Here is a 20,359-nt window from a genome sequence, read left to right on the forward strand (position 1 = left end):
TGTTAGACAGGCCCATGAATGTGCAGAGAGTGGAGGGATGTGGACGTGAATCAGAAAGGATTAGTTTAGTTAGGCATTTAATTACTAGTTTAATTAGTTTGGCACAACATGGTGGGCCGAAGGGCCTGTGTCTGTGTTGGGTCAGTCTGTGAGCACACGTTGTAGCATGGAGCTGCTGACCGAGTGGCCTCTTTCTGTGGAATGGCAGTGGGCTGTGAGACTGTAGCAGGGCAAGCTCCATCTGGGACTGGACACACGGCAGCCCACTCACCTCATGGCTCTGCAGGTTCTCCACAATGCAGCCGTAGTTCATCGACTGTCTCCTGTTGGCCTGTTCCAAAACACCACCAGAGTGGTTAGTCTCTGCCAGCCCACCACACCCCACCTCACCCCCTCCACATCAGACCCACACATGCCCCACCCTCCCACTGTGTCCTGCCCAAGTCTGCTCACTCTAACTCCACCCAGTAGCCACACACACGCACTGTACCCCATACACCAACTCCCCCACCCCACCACCAGCTTCATTCACCTCACCAACCCACCAGCTTCAAACCCACAGCAAACATCAGTGGCAGCATGCTCTCTGTTTAAGCAGCAGAATTAAGCTGCATTAAATCACTGGGCTCACACCTTCTGTCTTTCTCCCCACTCTCTCCACAGTGTTCTCCCCTTCTCTGTCAGTCCACCCTTCTCTTACTCTTCTATCCGTCTCTCTCCTATTCCCTCTCTCAGCCAACTCTCCTTCTCTGCCCACTCTCCATCTCCTCTTCCCCCATCTCTCTCTCTCTCTCTTCCCCCACCTCCACCTCTATCCATCTTCTTCCCCACCACAGGCAGTGCACACTGACCACGCCAGGAACTAGTGTGTCAGACACTTGCCACGGTGTTGGGCCTGATCAGAAAGCTGCCATGCAGGCCAGCTCCAGATGTGCAGGGCAGCTCCAGATGTGTGGAATCTGCCAGGCTTTAACATCACGGTTTCCTTACCGTTGTTCCCAACATGACAAAGGAGTTGACCTGTTCCTGGGCCTTCTGGAATTCAATCATCTCCATCAGCGGAAACTCACAGCAAACGTCTGCATTCATGACGAAGAAAAGTTCAGGCTTTCCTGACAGGATCTGATCTCGGAAGTGATACAGACCTCCACCAGTTCCCAGAGCAACATATTCTTGAAGATATCTGTGGACACAACAGGATCCATATTAACCTTTCCTTGGGAACCCAAATGGGTTTCAAGCTTCAGTGGGACAAATAATCAGGAAATCTCAAAGCACATGAGGAGGCAATTCAGCCCACCCGGACTGTGCTGCCCCTGACAACTGCCTTTGAAAGTTCCTGCCTAATCTGCCCCCCACCCAATCTCAGTCTTCACATCCCAGAAGACACACTCAAACAATTCTCCTCCCCTCCCTCATGCAGGGTTTCGACCCAAAATTTCAGGATTACTGCCTGTGCTAAGTGACAGTGGGTATAGGAACAGAATGAGGAGGAGGTTAAATACATGGCTGAGGGATTGGAGTAAGGGGCAGGGATTCAGATTTCTGGATCACTGGGGCCTCTTTTGGGGCAGCAGGTAGGACCTGTTCAAAGAGGACTGGTTGCACTTGAATCCCAGGGGGACCAATAACCTGGTGGGGAGGTTTGCTAAGGCTACTGGGGAGAGTTTAAACTAGAATTTTTGGGGGGTGGGATCCGAACTGGAGAGACTGGGGAAGAGGTGTTTGGCTCTCAAATAGAGAAAGCTAGTAGTAGGTATGATAGGCAGATGATAGAGAAGGGACGTGCTCAGACAGGTTTGAGATATGTCTATTTTAACGCAAGGAGTATTGTGAACAAGGCAGATGAGCTTAGAGCTTGGATCAATACTTGGAGCTATGATGTGGTGGCCATTACGGAGACTTGGATGGCTCCGGGGCTGGAACGGTTGATTCAAGTGCCGGGTTTTAGATGTTTCAGAAAGGACAGGGAGGGAGGCAAAAGAGGTGGGGGAGTGGCACTGTTGATCAGAGATGGTGTCACAGCTGCGGAAAGGGTGGACGTCGTGGAGGGACTGTCTACAGAGTCTCTGTGGGTGGAGGTTAGGAACAGGAAGGGGTCAATAACTTTACTGGGTGTTTTTTTATAGGCTGCCCAATAGTGACAGGGATATTGGGGAGCAGATAGGGAAGCAGATCCTAGAAAGGTGTGAGAATAACAGAGTTGTTGTGATGGGAGATCTTAATTTCCCAAAAATCGATTGGCATCTCCAGACAGTGAGGGGTTTAGATGGGGTGGAGTTTGTTAAGTGTGTTCAGGAAGGATTCTTGACACAGTATGTAGATAGGCCTACAAGAAGAGAGGCTGTGCTTGATTTGGTATTGGGAAATGAACCTGGTCAGGTGTCAGACCTCTCAGTTGGTGAACATTTTGGTGATAGTGATCATAATTCTATCTCCTTTACGTTAGCACTAGAGAGAGATAAGAACAGACAGACTAGAAAGGCGTTTACTTGGAGTAAAGGGAATTATGAGGCTCTCAGGCAGGAAATTGGAAGATTAGATTGGGAACAGATGTTCTCAGGGAAAAGTACGGAAGAAATGTGGCAAATATTCAGGGGATATTTGTGTGGAGTTCTGCATAGGCATGTTCCAATGAGACAGGGGAGTCACGAGAGGATACAGGAACCGCGGTGTACAAAAGCTATAATAAATCTAGTCAAAGGAAAAGAAAAGCTTACAGAAGGTACAGAGAGCTAGGTAATGTTAGAGATCTGGAAGAGTATAAGGCTAATAGGAAGGATCTTAAGAAGGAGATTGGGAGAGCCAGAGGGGACATGAGAAGGCCTTGGCTGGCAGGATTAAGGAAAACCCCAAGGCATTCTACAAGTATGTGGAGCAAGAGGATAAGATGCGAAAGAATAGGGCCTATCAAGTGCAGCAGTGGGAAAGTGTGTATGGATCCGGAAGAAATAGCAGAGGTACTTAATGAATACTTTACATCAGTATTCACTACGGAAAAAGATCTGGGGGATTGTAGTGGGGACTTGCAGTAGGCTGAAAAGCTTGAGCATGTGGACATTAGAAAAGAGGAGGTGCTGAAACTTTTGGAAAGCATCAAGTTGGATAAGTTGCTGGGACTGGATGGGATGTACCCCAGGCTGCTGTGGGAGGTGAGGGAAGATATTGCGGAGCCTCTGACGATGAGCTTTGCGTCGTTGATGGGAGACGGGAGAGGTTCCAGAAGATTGGAGGGTTGCGGATGTTGTTCCCTTATTCAAGAAGGGGAGTAGGGATAGCCCAGGAAATTATAGACCGGTGAGTCTTACCTCAGTGGTTGGTAAGCTGATGGAGAAGATCCTGAGAGGCAGGATTTATGAACATTTGAAGAGGTGTAATATGATTAGGAATAGTCAGCATGGCTTTGTTAAGAGCAGGTCCTGCCTTACGAGCCTGACTGAAATTTTTGAGGATGTGACTAAACACATCGATGAAGGGAGAGTAGTAGATGTAGTGTATATGGATTTCAGCAAGGCATTTGATAAGATACCCCATGCAAGGCTTATTGAGAAAGTAAGGAGACATGGGATCCAAGGGGACATTGCAGTGTGGATTCAGAACTACAGGCCCACAGAAGGCAAAGAGTGGTTGTTGAAGGGTCGTATTCTGTGTGGAGGTCGGTGACCAGTGGTGTACCTCAGGGATCTGTACTGTGACCCTTGCTCTTTGTGATTTTTATAAATGACCTGGATAAGGAAGTGGAGGGGTGGGTTAGTAAGTTTGCGGATGACACGAAGGTTGGGGGTGTTGTGGATAGTTTGGAGGGCTGTCAGAGGTTACAGCAGGACATAGATAGGATGCAGAGTTGGGCTGAGAAGTGGCAGATGCAGTTCAACCCAGATAAGTGTGAAGTGGTTCATTTTGGTAGGTCAAGTACGATGGCAGAATATAGTCTTAATGGTAGGACTTGGCAGTGTGGAGGATCAGAGGGATCTTGGGGTCCGAGTCCATAGGACGCTCAAAACGGCTGCACAGGTTGACTCTGTGGTTAAGAAGGCATATGGTGTATTGTCCTTTATCAATCGTGGAATTAAATTTAGGAGCCGAGAGGTATTGTTGCAGCTATATAGGTCCCTGGTCAGACCCCACTTGGAGTACTGTGCTCAGTTCTGGTCGCCTCACTACAGGAAGGATGTGGAAGCCATAGAAAGGTTGCAGAGGAGATTTACAAGGATGCTGCCCGGAATGTGGAGCATGCCTTATGAAAGAAGGTTGAGGGAACTCGGCCTTTTCTCCTTGGAGCGATGGAGGATGATGGGGGGACCTGATAGAGGTGTATAAGATGATGTACCCAGTATTGATTGGGTAGATAGTCAGAGGCTTTTCCTCAGGGCTGAAATGGTGGCCACAAAAGGACATAGGTTTAAGGTGCTGGGGAGTAGGTATAGAGGAGATGTCAGGGGTAAGTTTTTTTACTCAGAGAGTGGTGAGTGTGTGGAATGGGCTGCCGGAAACGGTGGTGGAGGCGGATACGATAGGGTCTTTCAAGAGACTGATAGGTACATGGAGATGAGGAAAATAGAGGGCTTGGGTAAACCCAGTAATTTCTAGGGTAGGGACATGCTCGGCACAGCTTTGTGGGCCGAAGGGCCTGAATTGTGCTGTAGCTTTTCTCTGTTTCTAAAATGTTGACAATTCCTTTCCTCCCACAGATGCTGCTCGAAGCGCTGAGTTCTTCCAGCAGATTGCGTGTTGCTCCAGATTCCAGTATCTGCAGTCTCTGGTGTCTCCTCTCTGGCTTTCCTGCCGATCCCCCTCACTTCACATCCTGACTCACCGACCGTCCTGACCTTCTATAATATCAGACATTATTGAATCTTGACTGCCTTGGCTCAGTGGGTCACACTCTCGCTTCCAAGGTCATGAGTTCAAATTTCAGTCGAGAGACCTGAGGGAAAAGTCTGATCATGGTGTGGTTGTACAGGACACTGGTGGGGCCACACTTGGAGTATTCTGGAGCAACACACACAAAGTGCTGGAGGAACTCAGCAGGTCAGGCAGCAGCTATGGAGGGAAATAAACAGTCGACGTTTTGGTTTGAGCCCCTTCATCCGGACTGGAAGGGAAGAGGGCAGAATAAGAAGGTCGGGGGAAGGGAAGGAGAACAGGCTGACAGGTGAGTGCAGGTGAGGGGGGGAGGGTGGGTGGGTGGGGGAGGGAGGGGGGAGATGTAAGGAGCTGAGAGGTGATGAGGCAAAGGGCTGAAGGAGGAGGAATCCGGTAGGAGAGGGCAGTGGACCATGAAGGAGGTGGGGAATAGATGGGCAGGTCATGAGGGTGGGGGAGGGGAAGAGAAGGAGGGAGGGGGGCCACTGGAATGGGGGGTAAAAGGGGAGGGGTTACTGGAAGTTAGAGAAATCGATGTTGAGGCCGTCAGGTTGGAGACTCCCAAGGTGGCAATATGAGGTGTTGTTCCTCCAACCTGCGTCTGGCCTCAACGTGGCAGTAGAGGAGGCCGTGGACAGACATGTCAGTGTGGGAGTGGGATGTGGAATTGAAGTGCGTGGCCACTGGGAGATCCAGGCTTTTGCGGCAGACAGAGTGAAGATGCTCAACGAAGTGGTCACCCAATCTGCGTCGGTTCTCACTGATGTAGAGGCTGCTGCACCGGGAGCACCGGATGTAGCTTTCACCTACCGATCACCTCTCAGCTTCTTACATCTCCACCTCCCCCCACCCCACACACAACCTTCCCCCCTCACCTGGATTCACCCATCACCTGTCTGCGTGTGCTCCTCCCCCTCCCCCCGCCTTCTTATTCTGGCTTGTGCCCTCTTCCTTTCCAGTCCTGATGAAGGGTCTCAACTCGAAATGTCAACCGTTTATTTCCCTCCATAGATGCTGCCTGACCTGCTGAGTTCCTCCAGCACTTTTTGTGTATTGCTCCAGATTCCAGCATCTGCAGAATCTCTTGTAGAATATCCGACTTGGAGTATTGTGTTCAGTTTTGGTCACCCTGCTGTAGGAAAGATGTTACTAAACTGGAAAGAGTGCAGAAAAGACTTACAAGGATGCTGCCAGGGCTTGAAGGACTGAGTTATAGGGAGAGGTTGGACAGGTTAGGACTTTATTCCTTGGACCATAGGAGAAAGAAGTAATCTTAGAGGTGTATAAAATCATGAGGGACATAGGATGAATGCACTCAGCTTTTTTCCTCAGGGTTGGGGAATCAAGAACTAGAGGGCACAGGTTTAAAGTGAGAGAGGAGAGATTTAATAGGAACTTAATCATAGAACCATAGAACCATACAGCACAGAACAGGCCCTTCGGCCCACCATGTTGTGCCGTCCATCAAACCACCCTCACACTACCTAACCCCTTCCTCCCGCATATCCCCCCATCCCACACTCCTCCATATGCCTATCCAACAAGCTTTTGAACCTGTTCAATGTATCTGCCTCCACCACCACCCCAGGTAGTGCATTCCATGCACCAACCACTCTCTGGGTGAAAAACCTCCCCCGACATCTCCCCTGAACCTCCCACCCATAACCTTAAAGCCATGCCCTCTCGTCTTGAGCATTGGTGCCCTGGGAAGGAGGCGCTGACTGTCTACTCTATCTATTCCTCTCAGTATTTTATATACCTCTATCATGTCTCCTCTCATCCTCCTTTCCAGTGAATAAAGCCCTAGCATCTTAAGCCTCTCCTCATATTCAATACTCTCTAATCCAGGCAGCATCCTGGTAAATCTCCTCTGCACCCTCTCCAATGCCTCCACATCCTTCCTATAATGAGGCGACCAGAACTGAACACAGTACTCTAAGTGTGGCCTAACTAGAGTTTTGTAAAGCTGCATCATCACCTCGCGGCTCTTAAACTCAATCCCGCGACTTATGAAAGCCAACATCCCATTGGCCTTCTTAACTGCTCTTTCCACCTGTGAGGCAACTTTCAATGAACTGTGAATATGAACCCCCAGATCCCTCTGCTCCTCCACACTGCCAAGTACCTTGCCATTCACCCTGTACTCTGCCCTGGAGTTTGTCCTTCCAAAGTGTACCACCTCACACTTCTCCGGATTGAACTCCATCTGCCACTTGTCAGCCCAGCTCTGCATCCTATCAATATCCCTCTGTAAGCTCCGACAGCCCTCCACACTATCCACAACACCGCCTACCTTAGTGTCGTCTGCAAACTTACTAACCCAGCCCTCCACCCCCTCATCTAAGTCATCTATAAATATCACAAAAAGTAGAGGTCCCAGAACCGATCCCTGTGGGACACCACTAGTCACTGCCTTCCAATCCGAGGGCACTCCTTCCACCACAACCATCTGCTTTCTACATGCAAGCCAATTCCTAATCCACACAGCTAAGCTTCCATGGATCCCTTGGCCTCTGACCTTCTGAAGAAGCCTACCATGAGGAACCTTATCAAACGCCTTACTAAAATCCATGTAAACCACATCCACCGCACTGCCCTCATCAATCTTCCTGGTCACCTCCTCAAAGAACTCTATCAGGCTTGTGAGGCAAGATCTTCCCTTCACAAAGCCATGCTGGCTGTCCCTAATCAGTCCATGATTCTCTAGGTGTTCATAAATCCTATCCCTTAGAATCCTTTCTAACAGCTTACCCACCACAGACGTGAGACTCACCGGTCTATAATTCCCTGGCCTATCCCTATTACCTTTTTTGAACAAGGGGACAACATTCGCAACCCTCCAATCCTCTGGCACCATCCCCGTGGACAACGAGGACTCAAAGATCCTTACCGGCGGTTCAACAATCTCCTCCCTAGCCTCTCGAAGCAGCCTGGGGAAAATCCCGTCAGGCCCCGGAGATTTATCTGTCTTAATATTATTTAACAACTTCAACACATCCTCTCTCTTGATATCTACAACCTTGAGAACATTACCCCTACCAGCACTCTCTTCCGCATCATCAAGACCCCTCTCCCTGGTGAATACCGAAGAGAAGTACTCATTGAGGGGCAACTTTTCTTACACAAACGGTGGTGTGTCTGTGGAACAAGCTGCCAGAGGAAGTGGCTGAGGCATGTACAATAACAACATTTAATGGACAGTTGGACAGGTACATGGAAGGTTATGGGCCAAATGCAGGCAAATGGGATGAGTCTGGATGGGAATCTTGGCTGGCATGGACCAGTTGGGCCAAAGGGCCTGTTTCTGTTCCATCTGACTCAATGACTCTATGCTTGAACAGAGCGAGGATCTGGGAGCGGCTACGTATGGGAAACAGGATGAAAGGAGACCCCACCTTGACGGAAAAGATGGTATCTCACTATTTTGAAGGAGGGGCAGGTATCCTTATGACCTGGACAAATATTTATTTGTAAATTCGTTACATAAGAGATTATCATTACCTATCACCTCAATGCCATTGTTCTTATGACAAGCACAGATATAGTAGACAGCTGGTATCTTTTTCCAAGGGTCGAAATGTCTAATACCAGAGGTGAGAGGTGGGTAAGTTTAAAAGAGATGTATGGGGCAAGATTTTTTTTTACATGGAGAGTGTTGGGGGCCTGGAATGTGCTGCCAGGGGTGGGGGTGGAGGCAGATACAGACACATGAATACGCAGGGAATGGAGGGATATGGATCATGTGCAGGCGGAAGGGATCAGATGTCATTAGCTGAATTAGTTCGACACAACATGGTGGACTGAAGGGCCTGTTGCTGTGCTGTGCTGTTCCATCACACAGCTGTTTCTGGGAGATGGCTGAGCCATGTTTCCTACATTACAATCCAAACAATTTTGGCAGTGTTGCATCACTGAATGAGTCATACAAACAGCACATCAGATATGGAGGCAGGAGTAGGCTATTCGGCCCCTCTAGCGGTTAGTGTAACGCTATTACAGCACCAGTGACCCGGGTTCAATTCTGGCTGCTGTCTGTAAGGAGTTTGTATGTTCTCCCCGGGTCTGTGTTGGTTTCCTCCGGGTGCTCCGGTTTCCTCCCACATTCCAAAGGCGTACGGGTTAGGAAGTTGTGGGCATGGTATGTTGGCGCCGGAAGCATGGCAACACTTGCAGGCTGCCCCCAGAACACTCTACGCAAAAGATCCATTTCACTGTGTGTTTCGATGTACATGTGACTAGGGTGGGTTTACACTGGATTGGCAGGGGGTGGGATCTCACGCACCAGGGAGGCAAATGAGAGGCTGGAAAGTGATGCAGAAGTCAGTGACAGCAAGTTGAATGGGCCTGACAGGCAGGAGAATGGCCGGGAGCAAGGAAAGCCTGTTGGGTTAAATTGCATTTATTTCAATGCGAGAGGTCTGACAGGTGAGCTGATGAACTCAGGGCATGGATAGCTACGTGGGACTGGGATATTACAGCCATTACAGAAACATACCAAGGGAGGGAGAGGACTGGCAGCTCAACGTTCTGGGGTACAGGTGCTTGAGGCAGGGTAGGGGTGGAGGAAAGAGAGGAGGGCAGTTGCATTTCTGTTTAAGGGGAATGTCACAGCAGTGGTCAGAGATGAAATTGCTGAAGGATCATCGAGTGGGGCTTTATGGGTGGAGCTGAGAAATAAGCAGCGGATGCTCACATCGTTGGGGTTGTACTACAGGCCCCCGAATAGTCAACGGGAATTAGAGGAACAAATATGCAGGCAGATTGTGCAGAGCTGTCAGAATAATAGGGCTGTCATAGTGGGGATTTTAACTTTCCCAATGCAGACTGGGACTGCCGTACTGTTAAGGGCTTCAATGGGGTGGAACCTGTCAAATGTATTCAGGAAAGTTTCCTTGGGAAATATAGAGGGCCCCACCAGGGAGAGGGCAAAGCTCAACCTACTCTTGGGTAAACAGGGTGGGGCAGGTGACTGAGGTGACAGTGGGGGAGCACTTTGGGACCAGTGACCATAGTTCTATTAGTTTTAAAATAGCCATGGAAAGGGACAGATCTGGTCCACAGGTTCAAGCTCTAAACTGGGGCAAGGTGAATTTGGGGCAAGGTGAATTTTAACGATATGAGACAGGAGTTTGCAAAGGTTGATTGGAGTAGGCTGCTTATGGGCAAAGGGACCAGAGGCAAGTGGGAGGCTTTTAGGCTCAGGGTCTGCGTGTTCCTGTTAGAGTGAAGGGCAAGGCTGGCAGGAGCAGGGAACCCTGGATGATGAGGGATCTTGAGGCCCTGGCCAGGAAAAAGGAGGCGTGGGTCAGGTACAGGCATCTGGTATCCAGCGAATCTCTGGAGGAGTACAGGGGATGTAGTAGGGTGCTCAAGGAGGAAATCAGGAGGGCAAAAATGAGGCATGAGATCGCTTTGGCAGAGAAGATCAAGAACAATCCAGAGATATTATAAATATATTAAGGGAAAAAAGAGTAACTGGAGAGAGAATAGGGGCCTCAAAGACCAAAGGGGACACTTTGTAGCCGCAGGAGATGGGCAAGGGCCTTAGTGAACATTTCTCCTCTGTTTTTACCGTGGAGAAAGACACAAAGACTTTGGAACGAGGAAAGGTAAATGGGGAGGTGTTGGGGATAGTCCACATTACAATAGTGGAGGTGCTGGATATCTTAAAAGGTATGAAGGTAGACAAATCTCCAGGGCCTGACTAGGTGTATCCAAGAACATTGTGGGGGGCTGCAGAAGAAATTGCAGGAGCCCTGGCTGAGATGTTTGCATTATCATTAGCCACAGGTGAGGTGCCGGTAGACTGGAGGGTAGTGAATGTTATGCCTTTATTTAAGAAAGGTGGCAAAGAAAAACCTGGGAACTACAGACCAGTAAGTCTAACATCTGTGCTAGGTAAGCTACTGGAGAGGATTCTGAGGGATAAGATATATGTACATCTGGAAAGACGGGTTGATTAGGGGTAGTCCACATGGCTTTGTGCGTGGGGGATCATGTCTTACAAAGTTTTTTGATGAGGTGACCAAGTAAGTTGACGAGGGCAGGGCGGTAGATGTGGTTTATATGGACTTCAATAAGGCTTTTGATAAGGTTCCACATGATAGGCTGCTCTGGGTTAGATCGCGTGGAATCCAGGGAGGGCTGGCTGATAGGATACACATCTGGCTTGATGGTGGAAAGCGGAGGGCGATGGTAGAAGGTTGTTTCTCGGACTGGAGGTCTGTGACTAGTGGTGTGTCTCAGGGATCGGTGCTGGGCCCATTGTTGTTTGTCAGCTATATCAATGATTTGGATAAGAATGTACAAGGCATGGTTAGTAAGTTTGCAGATGACACTGAAATAGGTGGTATAGTGGACAATGAAGAAGGTTACCAAAAATTACAGGGGGATCTCGATCAGCTGAGTAAGTGGGCTGAGGAATGGCAAATGGAGTTTAATTCGGATAAGCGTGAGGTGTTTCATTTTGGAAAGTCATATCCAGGTAGGACTTTCACAGTGAATGGCAGGGACCTGGGGAGTGTTGTAGAACTGAGGGACCTAGGAGTACAAGTACATAGTTCACTGAAAGTGGAGTCACAGGTAGACAAGGTGGTGAAGAAGGCTTTTGGCACGCTGGTTTTCATAAGTGAGGTCATTGGGTATAAAACTTGCACATACCAATACCAATTGTACAGGACGCTGGTGAGGCTGCACTTGGAGTTTTGTGTTCAGTTTCGGTCACCCTGCTAAAGGAAAGATGTTATTAAACTGGAAAGAGTGCAGAAAAGATTTATTAGGATGCTGCCTGGACTTGAGGGACTGAGTTATAGGGAGAGGATGGACAGGCTAGGACTTTATTCCTTAGAGTGTAGGAGACTTTTTCCCAGAGTTGGGGTATCAAGAACTAGAGGGCATAAGTTTGTGAGAGGGGAAAGATTTATGAGGAACTTGACGAACACCTTTTTTTTACACAAAGGGTGGTATCAATGTGGAATGAGCTGTCAGAGGAAATGGTTGAGGCATGGATTGGAAAGGTTCAGAAGGTTATGGGCCAAACACTGGTAAATGGGATGAGCTTGGATGGGGTATCTCAGTCGATATGGACCTGTTGGGCCAAAGGGCCTGTTTCTGTGCTGTGTGACTCTGTATCTACAGAGTTCATAGATCTCAACCTTTTTTCACATTATTTATTACTTCTTGTGATTTATAGTAATCTTATGACTCTGCATTGCACAGCTGCTGCAATACAACAAATTTCATGTCATGTGTCAGTGATAATAAACCTGATTCTGAATTCATCCAATGAGCTGCCACTCATAGGCAGAAAATTCCAAAGATTCATTCCCCTCTGGATGAAGAAGTCCATACTTATCTGTGTCCTGAATGCGACTTCTGGTTCTAGATACCCCACTAGGGCAAACACCAACTCCCCATCTTTCCTGCCAAACCCCTTAAGAATTTTGTAAATTTCAATGACATCACCTCTCATTCTTCTAAACGAGTGCAGGCCCAGTCTACTTAATATCTCCTTGTACGAAAAGCCCACCTTTGCAGGAATCACTCTGGTGAACCTTCTGCTGCACTCCCTCTACCAGAAGTATGTCCTTCCTTCAGCAGGAGACCAGACCTCTACACATTATTCCAGACGTGACCTAACCAGGGAACTCGATAGTTGTACAAGGACACCCATGTCCCTGTGAACACCAACACCGTTCAACCCCTCAACTTAAAAAATACTCCGCATTTCCAGGCCATTGAGAACAAAGTTGATGAACTAAGGGCAAGACTGACCTACCAAAGAGAACTGAAGGACTGTTGTGTGCTATGTCTCACCGAAACACAGTTTACACCTGCTTCACCTGACTGTGCCATACAACCTGAGGGCTTCTCAATCTGTCGAATGGACTGTACAGTGTCCTCAGGCAAAGTTACAGATGGAGGGGTCTGCTTCTTAATCAATAACTTGTGGTGCTCAGACGTGACGGTCCTGGCGAGCTCCTGCTCACCCAGCCTGGAATATCTAACGGTGAAGTGTCGACCATTCTACCTGCCACGGGAGTTCACTTCAGCTCTCCTGATGGCAGTCTACATCCCACCACAGATGGACATGAAGCCTGCACTCAATGAGCTATACTCCGTGGTCAACAGTCTTGAAACAGGATACCATGAGGCCCTCTTCATTATTGCAGGTGACTTCAACCAGGCCAACCTCAAGAATGTGTTACCAAAGTACTACCAGCACATCTCCCGTCCCACCAGGGGCCCTACACCCTTGACCATTGCTATACAACCATCAAAGATGCCTTCCAAGCCACCCCTCACCCTCACTTTGGGAAATCAGACCACCAGGCTGTGCTCCTCCTCCCTGCATACAAACAGAAACTGAAACGGGAGGATCCGGTATGGAGAGTCGTGCAGTGCTGGTCTGAGGAAACAGGTGAGCTTCTACCCGACTGCTTTGAGACAGTGGACTGGTCCATGTTCAAAGATTCAGCTGCCAGCCTAGATGAGTATATCACCACCATCACAGACTTTATCAGCAAGTGTGTTGAGGACTGTGTACCGAAGAGGACAAATACAGGTGTTCCCAAACCGGAAACCATGGATGAACTGGGAGATCCACTCCCTACTGAGGTCGAGGTCTGCTGCATTCAAATCAGGTGACCCTGACCTTTACAAGAAATCGAGATACGACCTCGGTAAAGCTACCAGAGATGCCAAGAGACAATATCGGTTCAAAATCGAGTCCCAAACCAGCCGTCAGATGTGGCAGGGTTTACATGCTATAATGGGATACAAAATGAAGTCGGGCTGCATCGTCAACAACAGCACATCCCTTCCTGATAAGCTGAACGCACTCTATGCATGTTTTGAACAGAAGGGGAGTGGATTTTCACCACCCACCCTGACAGCCTCCGAAGCACCTAAACCCGTGGTCACCATCGAGGACGTAAGATCAGTCTTCCGGAGAGTGAACCCAGGGAAAACATCTGGCCCGATGGTGTCCCTGGCCGTGCACTCAGATGTTGTGCTGATCAGCTGGCGGGGGTATTTGCAGACATATTTAACCTCTTCCTGCTTCAATCTCAGGTTCTCACCTGTTTTAAGAAGACCACTATCATCCTGGTACGGAAGAAAACCAAGGTAACGCCTTAATGACTACCGACCGGTGGCTCTGACATCCACCATCATGAAATGTTTTGAGAGGTTGGTCATGGCACACATTAACTCCAGCCTCCCAGACAACCTCGGCCCACTGCAATTCGCCTACTGCCGAAACAGGTCTACAGCTTTGGTTGGTAACAGCCTTCAGGTATTCCAACGATTTACCAAATGTGATCTCCCTTGCACAAATCCAGAATGACTCTGCCCAACCCTCTTATTTCCTATTTTTATTTTCCAAATACCCTTTTCCCACTTCTTTATAAAAGGATTCCAGCCGGCTGATGGACGTCAGGCCAGCTGGTCTATAGTTTCTGGGTTTTCCCTCTCCCTCCTTTTGATGGTGGAGTTATTTAGTGGGATGCAAACGTGGTTTCTGACGGAAATACAGGAGGAAATTGCAGAGACCCTGGCCATAATCATCCACACATCTGTGGGTTCAAGGGTGGTGCCTGAGACCTGGAAAACTGGCAATGTCACATCTTGTTCAATAAAGGGTGTGGCATTAAACCCAGCAACTACAGACAAGTCTGTTTAACCTTGGTGGTGGAACCAGTTCTACAAACAAGGAGCTAGTTGCTACATTTCTAAAGGCAGTAAGATAAGATTTCTTTATTAGTCACATGTACATCGAAACACACAGTGAAATGCATCTTTTGCGTAGAGTGTTCTGGGGGCAGCCCGCAAGTGTCACCACGTTTCTGGCACCAACATAGCATGCCCACAACTTCCTAACCCGTATGTTTTTGGAATGTGGGAGGAAACCAGAGCACTCGGAGGAAACCCACACAAGCAGGGGTTTCTGGGGTATTTGTGCATAGTTTGTTGTGAAGGTGGCCGGGTAGATAGAGGAAGAGGTGAGGAAAGCAGACAGAAGCATGGAATACAAGAGCACAGAGAGGTGGTAGACTGATCAAATACTAATTCTACAGCTGGAATATTGTGTCCAGCTCTGGGCACTGCACTTTAGGGAAGATGTGACGGCTTCGGAAAGAAACTGTCCTCATTGGTAAAGGAGTCATAACCAGGGAACGTTGAGTCAAGCGAATGGCAAACGAACTGGAATTGTAAAGCACCGACTCAAACCAAAAGTGACAGGAAGAAGTCTTTTTTACACAGCGAGTGGCTCGAGTCTGGGTCGGAGTGCCGGCAGGTTCAAGAGGGAGTGGGATAAATGTCTGAAATAACTCCCAGGGCTCTGCAGAGAGGGTGGGGGAGTGGGACTAGGTGGATTCTACTTACACAGGGCCAGTACAGACTGGATAGGATAATGGCCTCCCTCCCTGCTGTAACCACTCTGATTCTGTGACATTCATGCTGTACAGTGGCATCCCTTCAGTGCTCATAGAGGCACAGAAACAGGCCCTTCAGCCCACCGTCTGCGCTTACCATTAACCACCCAATTATACTGATCCTACACTGATCCCATTTTATTCTCCCCACATCCCCATCCACTGCCCCCAGGTTCACCCACTCACCTACACACTGCAGCCCCTGCCCACGCCGCACAGCACGGTAATACATTCCAGTAAGAGTTTATATGGAGCTTTCCTTACCTAATGCAGACTTTGAATTCTTGCTGCGCCATCATGAGGAACCGATTGATTTCATCGCTTGGCTGATAAAACCCAATGAGCAAGATCTCCTTCATGTTTGGAACCTGCGGAGAGTGAGGGAGGGAAAGTGAGAAGAGGCAGATGTCAGAGCAGAAGGATGATGAAAGAGTAAAAGATAAGGCAAGGTAAAGAACATAGAGCGTTACAGCGCAGTACAGGCCCTTCGCCCAGGCATGGTAGTGTAGCGGTTAGCGTAACACTTTACAATGCCAGCAACCCGGGTTCACATCCGGCCACTGTCTGTAAGGAGTTTGTACGTTTTCCCCGTATCTGCGTGGGTTTCCTCCGGATGCTCCCGTTTCCTCCCACATTCCAAAGGCGTACGGGTTAGGAAGCTGTGGGCATGTTATGTTGGCGCCGGAAGCGTGGTGACACTTGCGGGCTGCCCGCAGAACATGCTACGCAAAAAAGATTCATTTCACTGTGTGTTTCGATGTACGTGACTAATAAAGATATCTTATCACATCTTGTGCCAACATTTTAACCTGCTCTAAGATCAATCTATCCATTCCCTCCTACACATACTTCCATTTCTCTATCATCCATGTGCCTATCTCAGAGTCTCTTAAATGTCCCTAATGCATCTGCCTCCACCAGCACCCCTGGCAGCACGTTCCACGCACCCACTACTCTGTGTAAAAAACTTACCTCTGATATCCTCTCTGTACTTTCCTCCAATCAAAATTATGCCCCCTCGTGTTAGCCATTGTCGCCCTGGGAAAAAGTCTCCGACTGTCCACTCGATCTATGCCTCTTATCATCTTGTACACCTCTGTCAGGTCACCTCTCATCCTCCTCCTCTCCAAAGGGAAAAGCCCTAGCTCAGTCAACCTATGCTCGTCAATCCAAGCACATCCCGGTAAATCTCTCTAAAGCTTCCACATCCTTCCTATGATGAGGTGACCAGAACTGAACACAATATTCTAAGCATGGTCTGACCAGAGTTCTACAGAGCTGCAACATTACTTGCAGCTCTTGAACTCAATACCCCGACTAATGAAGGCCAATACACCATACGCCTTCTTAACAACCCTATCGACCTGTGCGGCAACCTTGAGGGATCTATGGATGTGGACCCCAAGATCCCTCTGTTCGTCCACCCTGCTAAGAATCCTACCATTAACCCTGTATTCTGTCTTCAAATTCGACCTTCTAAAGTGAATCACTTCACTCTTTTCCAGGTTGAACTCCATCTGTCACTTCTCAGCCCAGCTTTGCATCCTATCAATGTTCCATTGTAACCCTCGACAACCTTCTACACTATCCACAACACCACCAACCACCTTCGTGTCATCTGCAGACTTACTAACCCACCCTTCCACATCCTTATCCAAGTCATTTATAAAAATCACAAAGAGCAGGTGTCCCAGAACAGATCCCTGTGGAACGCCACTGGTCACCGACCTCCAGGCAGAATATGCTCCATCTACAACCACCCTCTGTCTTCTATGAGCAAACCAATTCCGAATCCACACAGCCAACCTCTCCCTGGATCCCATGCCTCCCAACCTTCTGAATGTGCCGATCATGGGGAACCTTATCAAATGCCTTACTAAAATCCATGTACACCACATCCACTGCTCTACCTTCATCAATGTAATTAAATAGCAGACCAACATATCCAGCGGGCAGCGTCGGAGCGGGCAGCGGAGTGAGAGGGAGAAGAGTGGGTTAGGCTTTGGCTCAACAGGCTTCGGCGAGAGCGGGAAAGAGGCGAGACTAATAGAGAGGGGGTAAGTTATTAGTTTATTTGTTGAACTCAGTGATATTCAGCAAGATGCATCTAGGGTTGGTCTTATGTTTGGAGTGTCAGATGTGGGCACCCTGGGAGACTACCAGACTCTCCGATCTGCGCAAAGTGCACCGAGATGCGGCTCCTCAAGGAACGGATTGAGAGTCTGGAGCAGCAGCTCGATGACCTTCTGTTGGTTAGGGAGAGCGAGCAGGAAATAGATAGGAGTTATAAAGAGTTTGTAGACAGCACCTCTGTGGCGGTCCCCCTCAAAAACCGATATCTCATTTTAGATTCGGTTGGAGAGGATGACCTGATAGAGGAAGACCTCAGAAACCGGGACCTTGGCACCGTGCCTGGTACTGTGGTCCAGCGGAGGAAGCGAAATGCAGTGGTTATTGGGGATTCTATAGTAAGGGGTACGGATAGCAGATTCTGCGATACCGACAATGAGTCTCGGATGGTGTGTTGCCTCCCTGGTGCCAGGGTACGGGATATCACGGACCGGGTCCAGAATATTCTGAGGGGAGAGGGTGAGCAGCCAGATGTCTTGGTACATGTAGGTACCAATGACATAGGTAGAAAAAGAGAAGAGGTCCTGAAGGAGGAATACAAGGCATTGGGGAGAAGGTTGAGAGGTAGGACCTCAAGGGTAGTAATCTCAGGATTACTACCTGTGCCACGTGTCAATGATAGGAAGAATAGAAAGCTCTGGCAGATGAATGCGTGGCTGAGTGACTGGTGCAGGGGGCAGGGCTTCAGATTTTTGGATAATTGGGACCTTTTTTGGGGGAGGTATGACCTATTCGCTAAGGATGGGTTGCACCTAAACTCCAAAGGTTCCAATATCTTGGCGGGAATGTTTAATTTAGTTGTAGGGGAGGGTTTAAACTGATCTGGCAGGGGGATGGAAACCAGGATGTTAGGTTACAAGATGCTAAGGTAAAGGAGGAAGTTTATAGAAACAAATCCAATGAGGATGGCAAGAAGGACAGGCAGGTGAGAAGTCAGGATAATTTGCTGAATAATAGAAGTACCACAGGTCAGGATGTTAGGATACAGAATGTTAGGATAGGGGATGAGGTATATAGGAACATGTCTAAGATAGCATGTAGTGAAGATGATAAGAAGGATAGACAGGTGGAAAGTCAGGATAATCTGCTGAACAATAGAAGTACAACAAAATTAATAGCAGACACCGGACTAAACGTACGATATTTAAATGCACGTAGCATTAGGAATAAAGTAGATGACCTAGTGGCACAACTACAGGTTAATAAATACGACATTGTGGCAATCACCGAGTCATGGCTTTATGATGGATGTGTTTGGGAACTGAATGTCCAGGGGTACACAGTGTATAGGAAGGATAGGCGGGTAGGCAGAGGGGGAGGTGTGGCCATGATGGTTAGTAGTGATATAAAATCAATAGAAAGGAAGGATATTGGGTCAGATGAGGTGGAATCCTTGTGGGTGGAGCTAAGAAATAGCAAGGGTAAAAGGACAATAGTAGCAGTCATATATAGGCCCCCTAATAGCAGTCAGCAAGTGGACGATAAGTTGCAGTTTGAGATAGAAAAAGCATGCCAGAGTGACAATGTGAAGATAATTATGGGGGATTTTAACATGTAGGTGGACTAGGAAATCCAGAATGGCGGTAGTACTCAGGAGAGGGAGTTTGTGGAATGTCTAAGGGACGTTTTTCTAGAGCAACTTGTTGAAGAGCCCACCAGGGGATCGGCTGTTTTGGATTGGGTGCTGTGTAATGAACCGGAGGTGATTAGGGAACTAAAGGTAAAGGAACCACTGGGAACCAGTGATCACAATATGATTGAGTTCAGTTTCAAGTTTGAGAAGGAGAAGCTGGTAACTGGTGTATCGATATTTCAGTGGAACAAAGGAAATTACAATGGTATGAGAGAGGAGTTGGCCCTAATTGATTGGAAGAGTAAGCTGGCTGGAGGGACGGCAGAGGAGAAATGGAAGGAATTTCTACAGGAAATAAGGAAATTGCAGGATAGATATATTCCAAGAAAAAAGAAGGTTTTGAATGGAAAAAAGGCACAAATGTGGATAACAAGAGAGGTGAAGGCTAAAATAAAAGCAAAAGGGGCGGCGTACAAAGAAGCAAAAATTAGTGGGAAAACAGAAGACTGGGAAGCTTTTAAAAACCTGCAGAGAAAAACTAAGAAAGTCATTAGGAAAGAAAAGATGAATTATGAAAGGAAGTTGGCGGATAACATTCGAAAGGATACTAAGAGTTTTTTTAAATACATAAGGTGTAAAAGAGAGGCACGGGTTGATATAGGACCAATTGATAATGGTGCAGGAGCTATTATAATGGACGATAGAGAGATGGCAGAGGAATTGAATGAATATTTTGCATCGGTCTTCACCGTGGAGGACATCAGCAATGTGCCAGTTAGTCAGGAGTCTCATGAAATGGAATTGAGTTCAGTTAAGATTACTAGGGAGAAGGTGCTAGGAAAACTAAATGGGCTAAAGACTGATAAGTCTCCTGGACCGGATGAGGTGCATCCCCGGGTTCTGAAGGAGGTGGCGATAGCGGAGGCATAGCGGAGGCATTGGCGATAATTTTCCAGAAATCGATAGATTCCAGCATGGTCCCGGAGGACTGGAGGGTCGCAAATGTAGTTCCGTTGTATAAGAAAGGTGGGAGGCAGCATAAAGGAAATTACAGACCTATTAGTCTGACGTCAGTGGTGGGAAAGTTATTGGAATCTATCCTCAAAGACGGGGTTACCGAATACCTAGAGGCGCAGGGCAGGATAGGTCCTAGCCAACATGGTTTTGTGAAGGGAAGATCCTGCCTGACCAACCTATTGGAGTTTTTTGAAGAAATCACAGGTAAGGTGGATAAGGGAGAGGCAGTAGATGTTGTGTATTTAGACTTTCAAAAGGCCTTTGATAAGGTGTCTTACAAGAGACTGATTAATAAGATGAGAGGTCATGGAATTACGGGTAGGATAACAGAATGGGT

The 20,359-nt window shown here is 48.0% G+C and overlaps 1 protein-coding gene across 1 annotated transcript in view; it reads right to left on the reverse strand.

The window, feature by feature from the left end:
* Window positions 1-20,359, reverse strand: part of gmppaa (GDP-mannose pyrophosphorylase Aa) — a 38,517-nt gene that overhangs the window by 13,143 nt on the left and 5,015 nt on the right. The window contains exons 3-5 of the mRNA XM_052026079.1: window positions 15,567-15,670; window positions 991-1,183; window positions 272-331 (exon numbers count right to left, since the gene is read on the reverse strand). Coding sequence (XP_051882039.1) covers window positions 272-331; window positions 991-1,183; window positions 15,567-15,670 — 357 coding nt within the window. The remainder of the gene's footprint in view (window positions 1-271; window positions 332-990; window positions 1,184-15,566; window positions 15,671-20,359) is intronic.

Source organism: Pristis pectinata, chromosome 1, assembly GCF_009764475.1.
Source record: "Pristis pectinata isolate sPriPec2 chromosome 1, sPriPec2.1.pri, whole genome shotgun sequence".
NCBI classification, from domain to species: Eukaryota; Metazoa; Chordata; class Chondrichthyes; order Rhinopristiformes; family Pristidae; genus Pristis; species Pristis pectinata.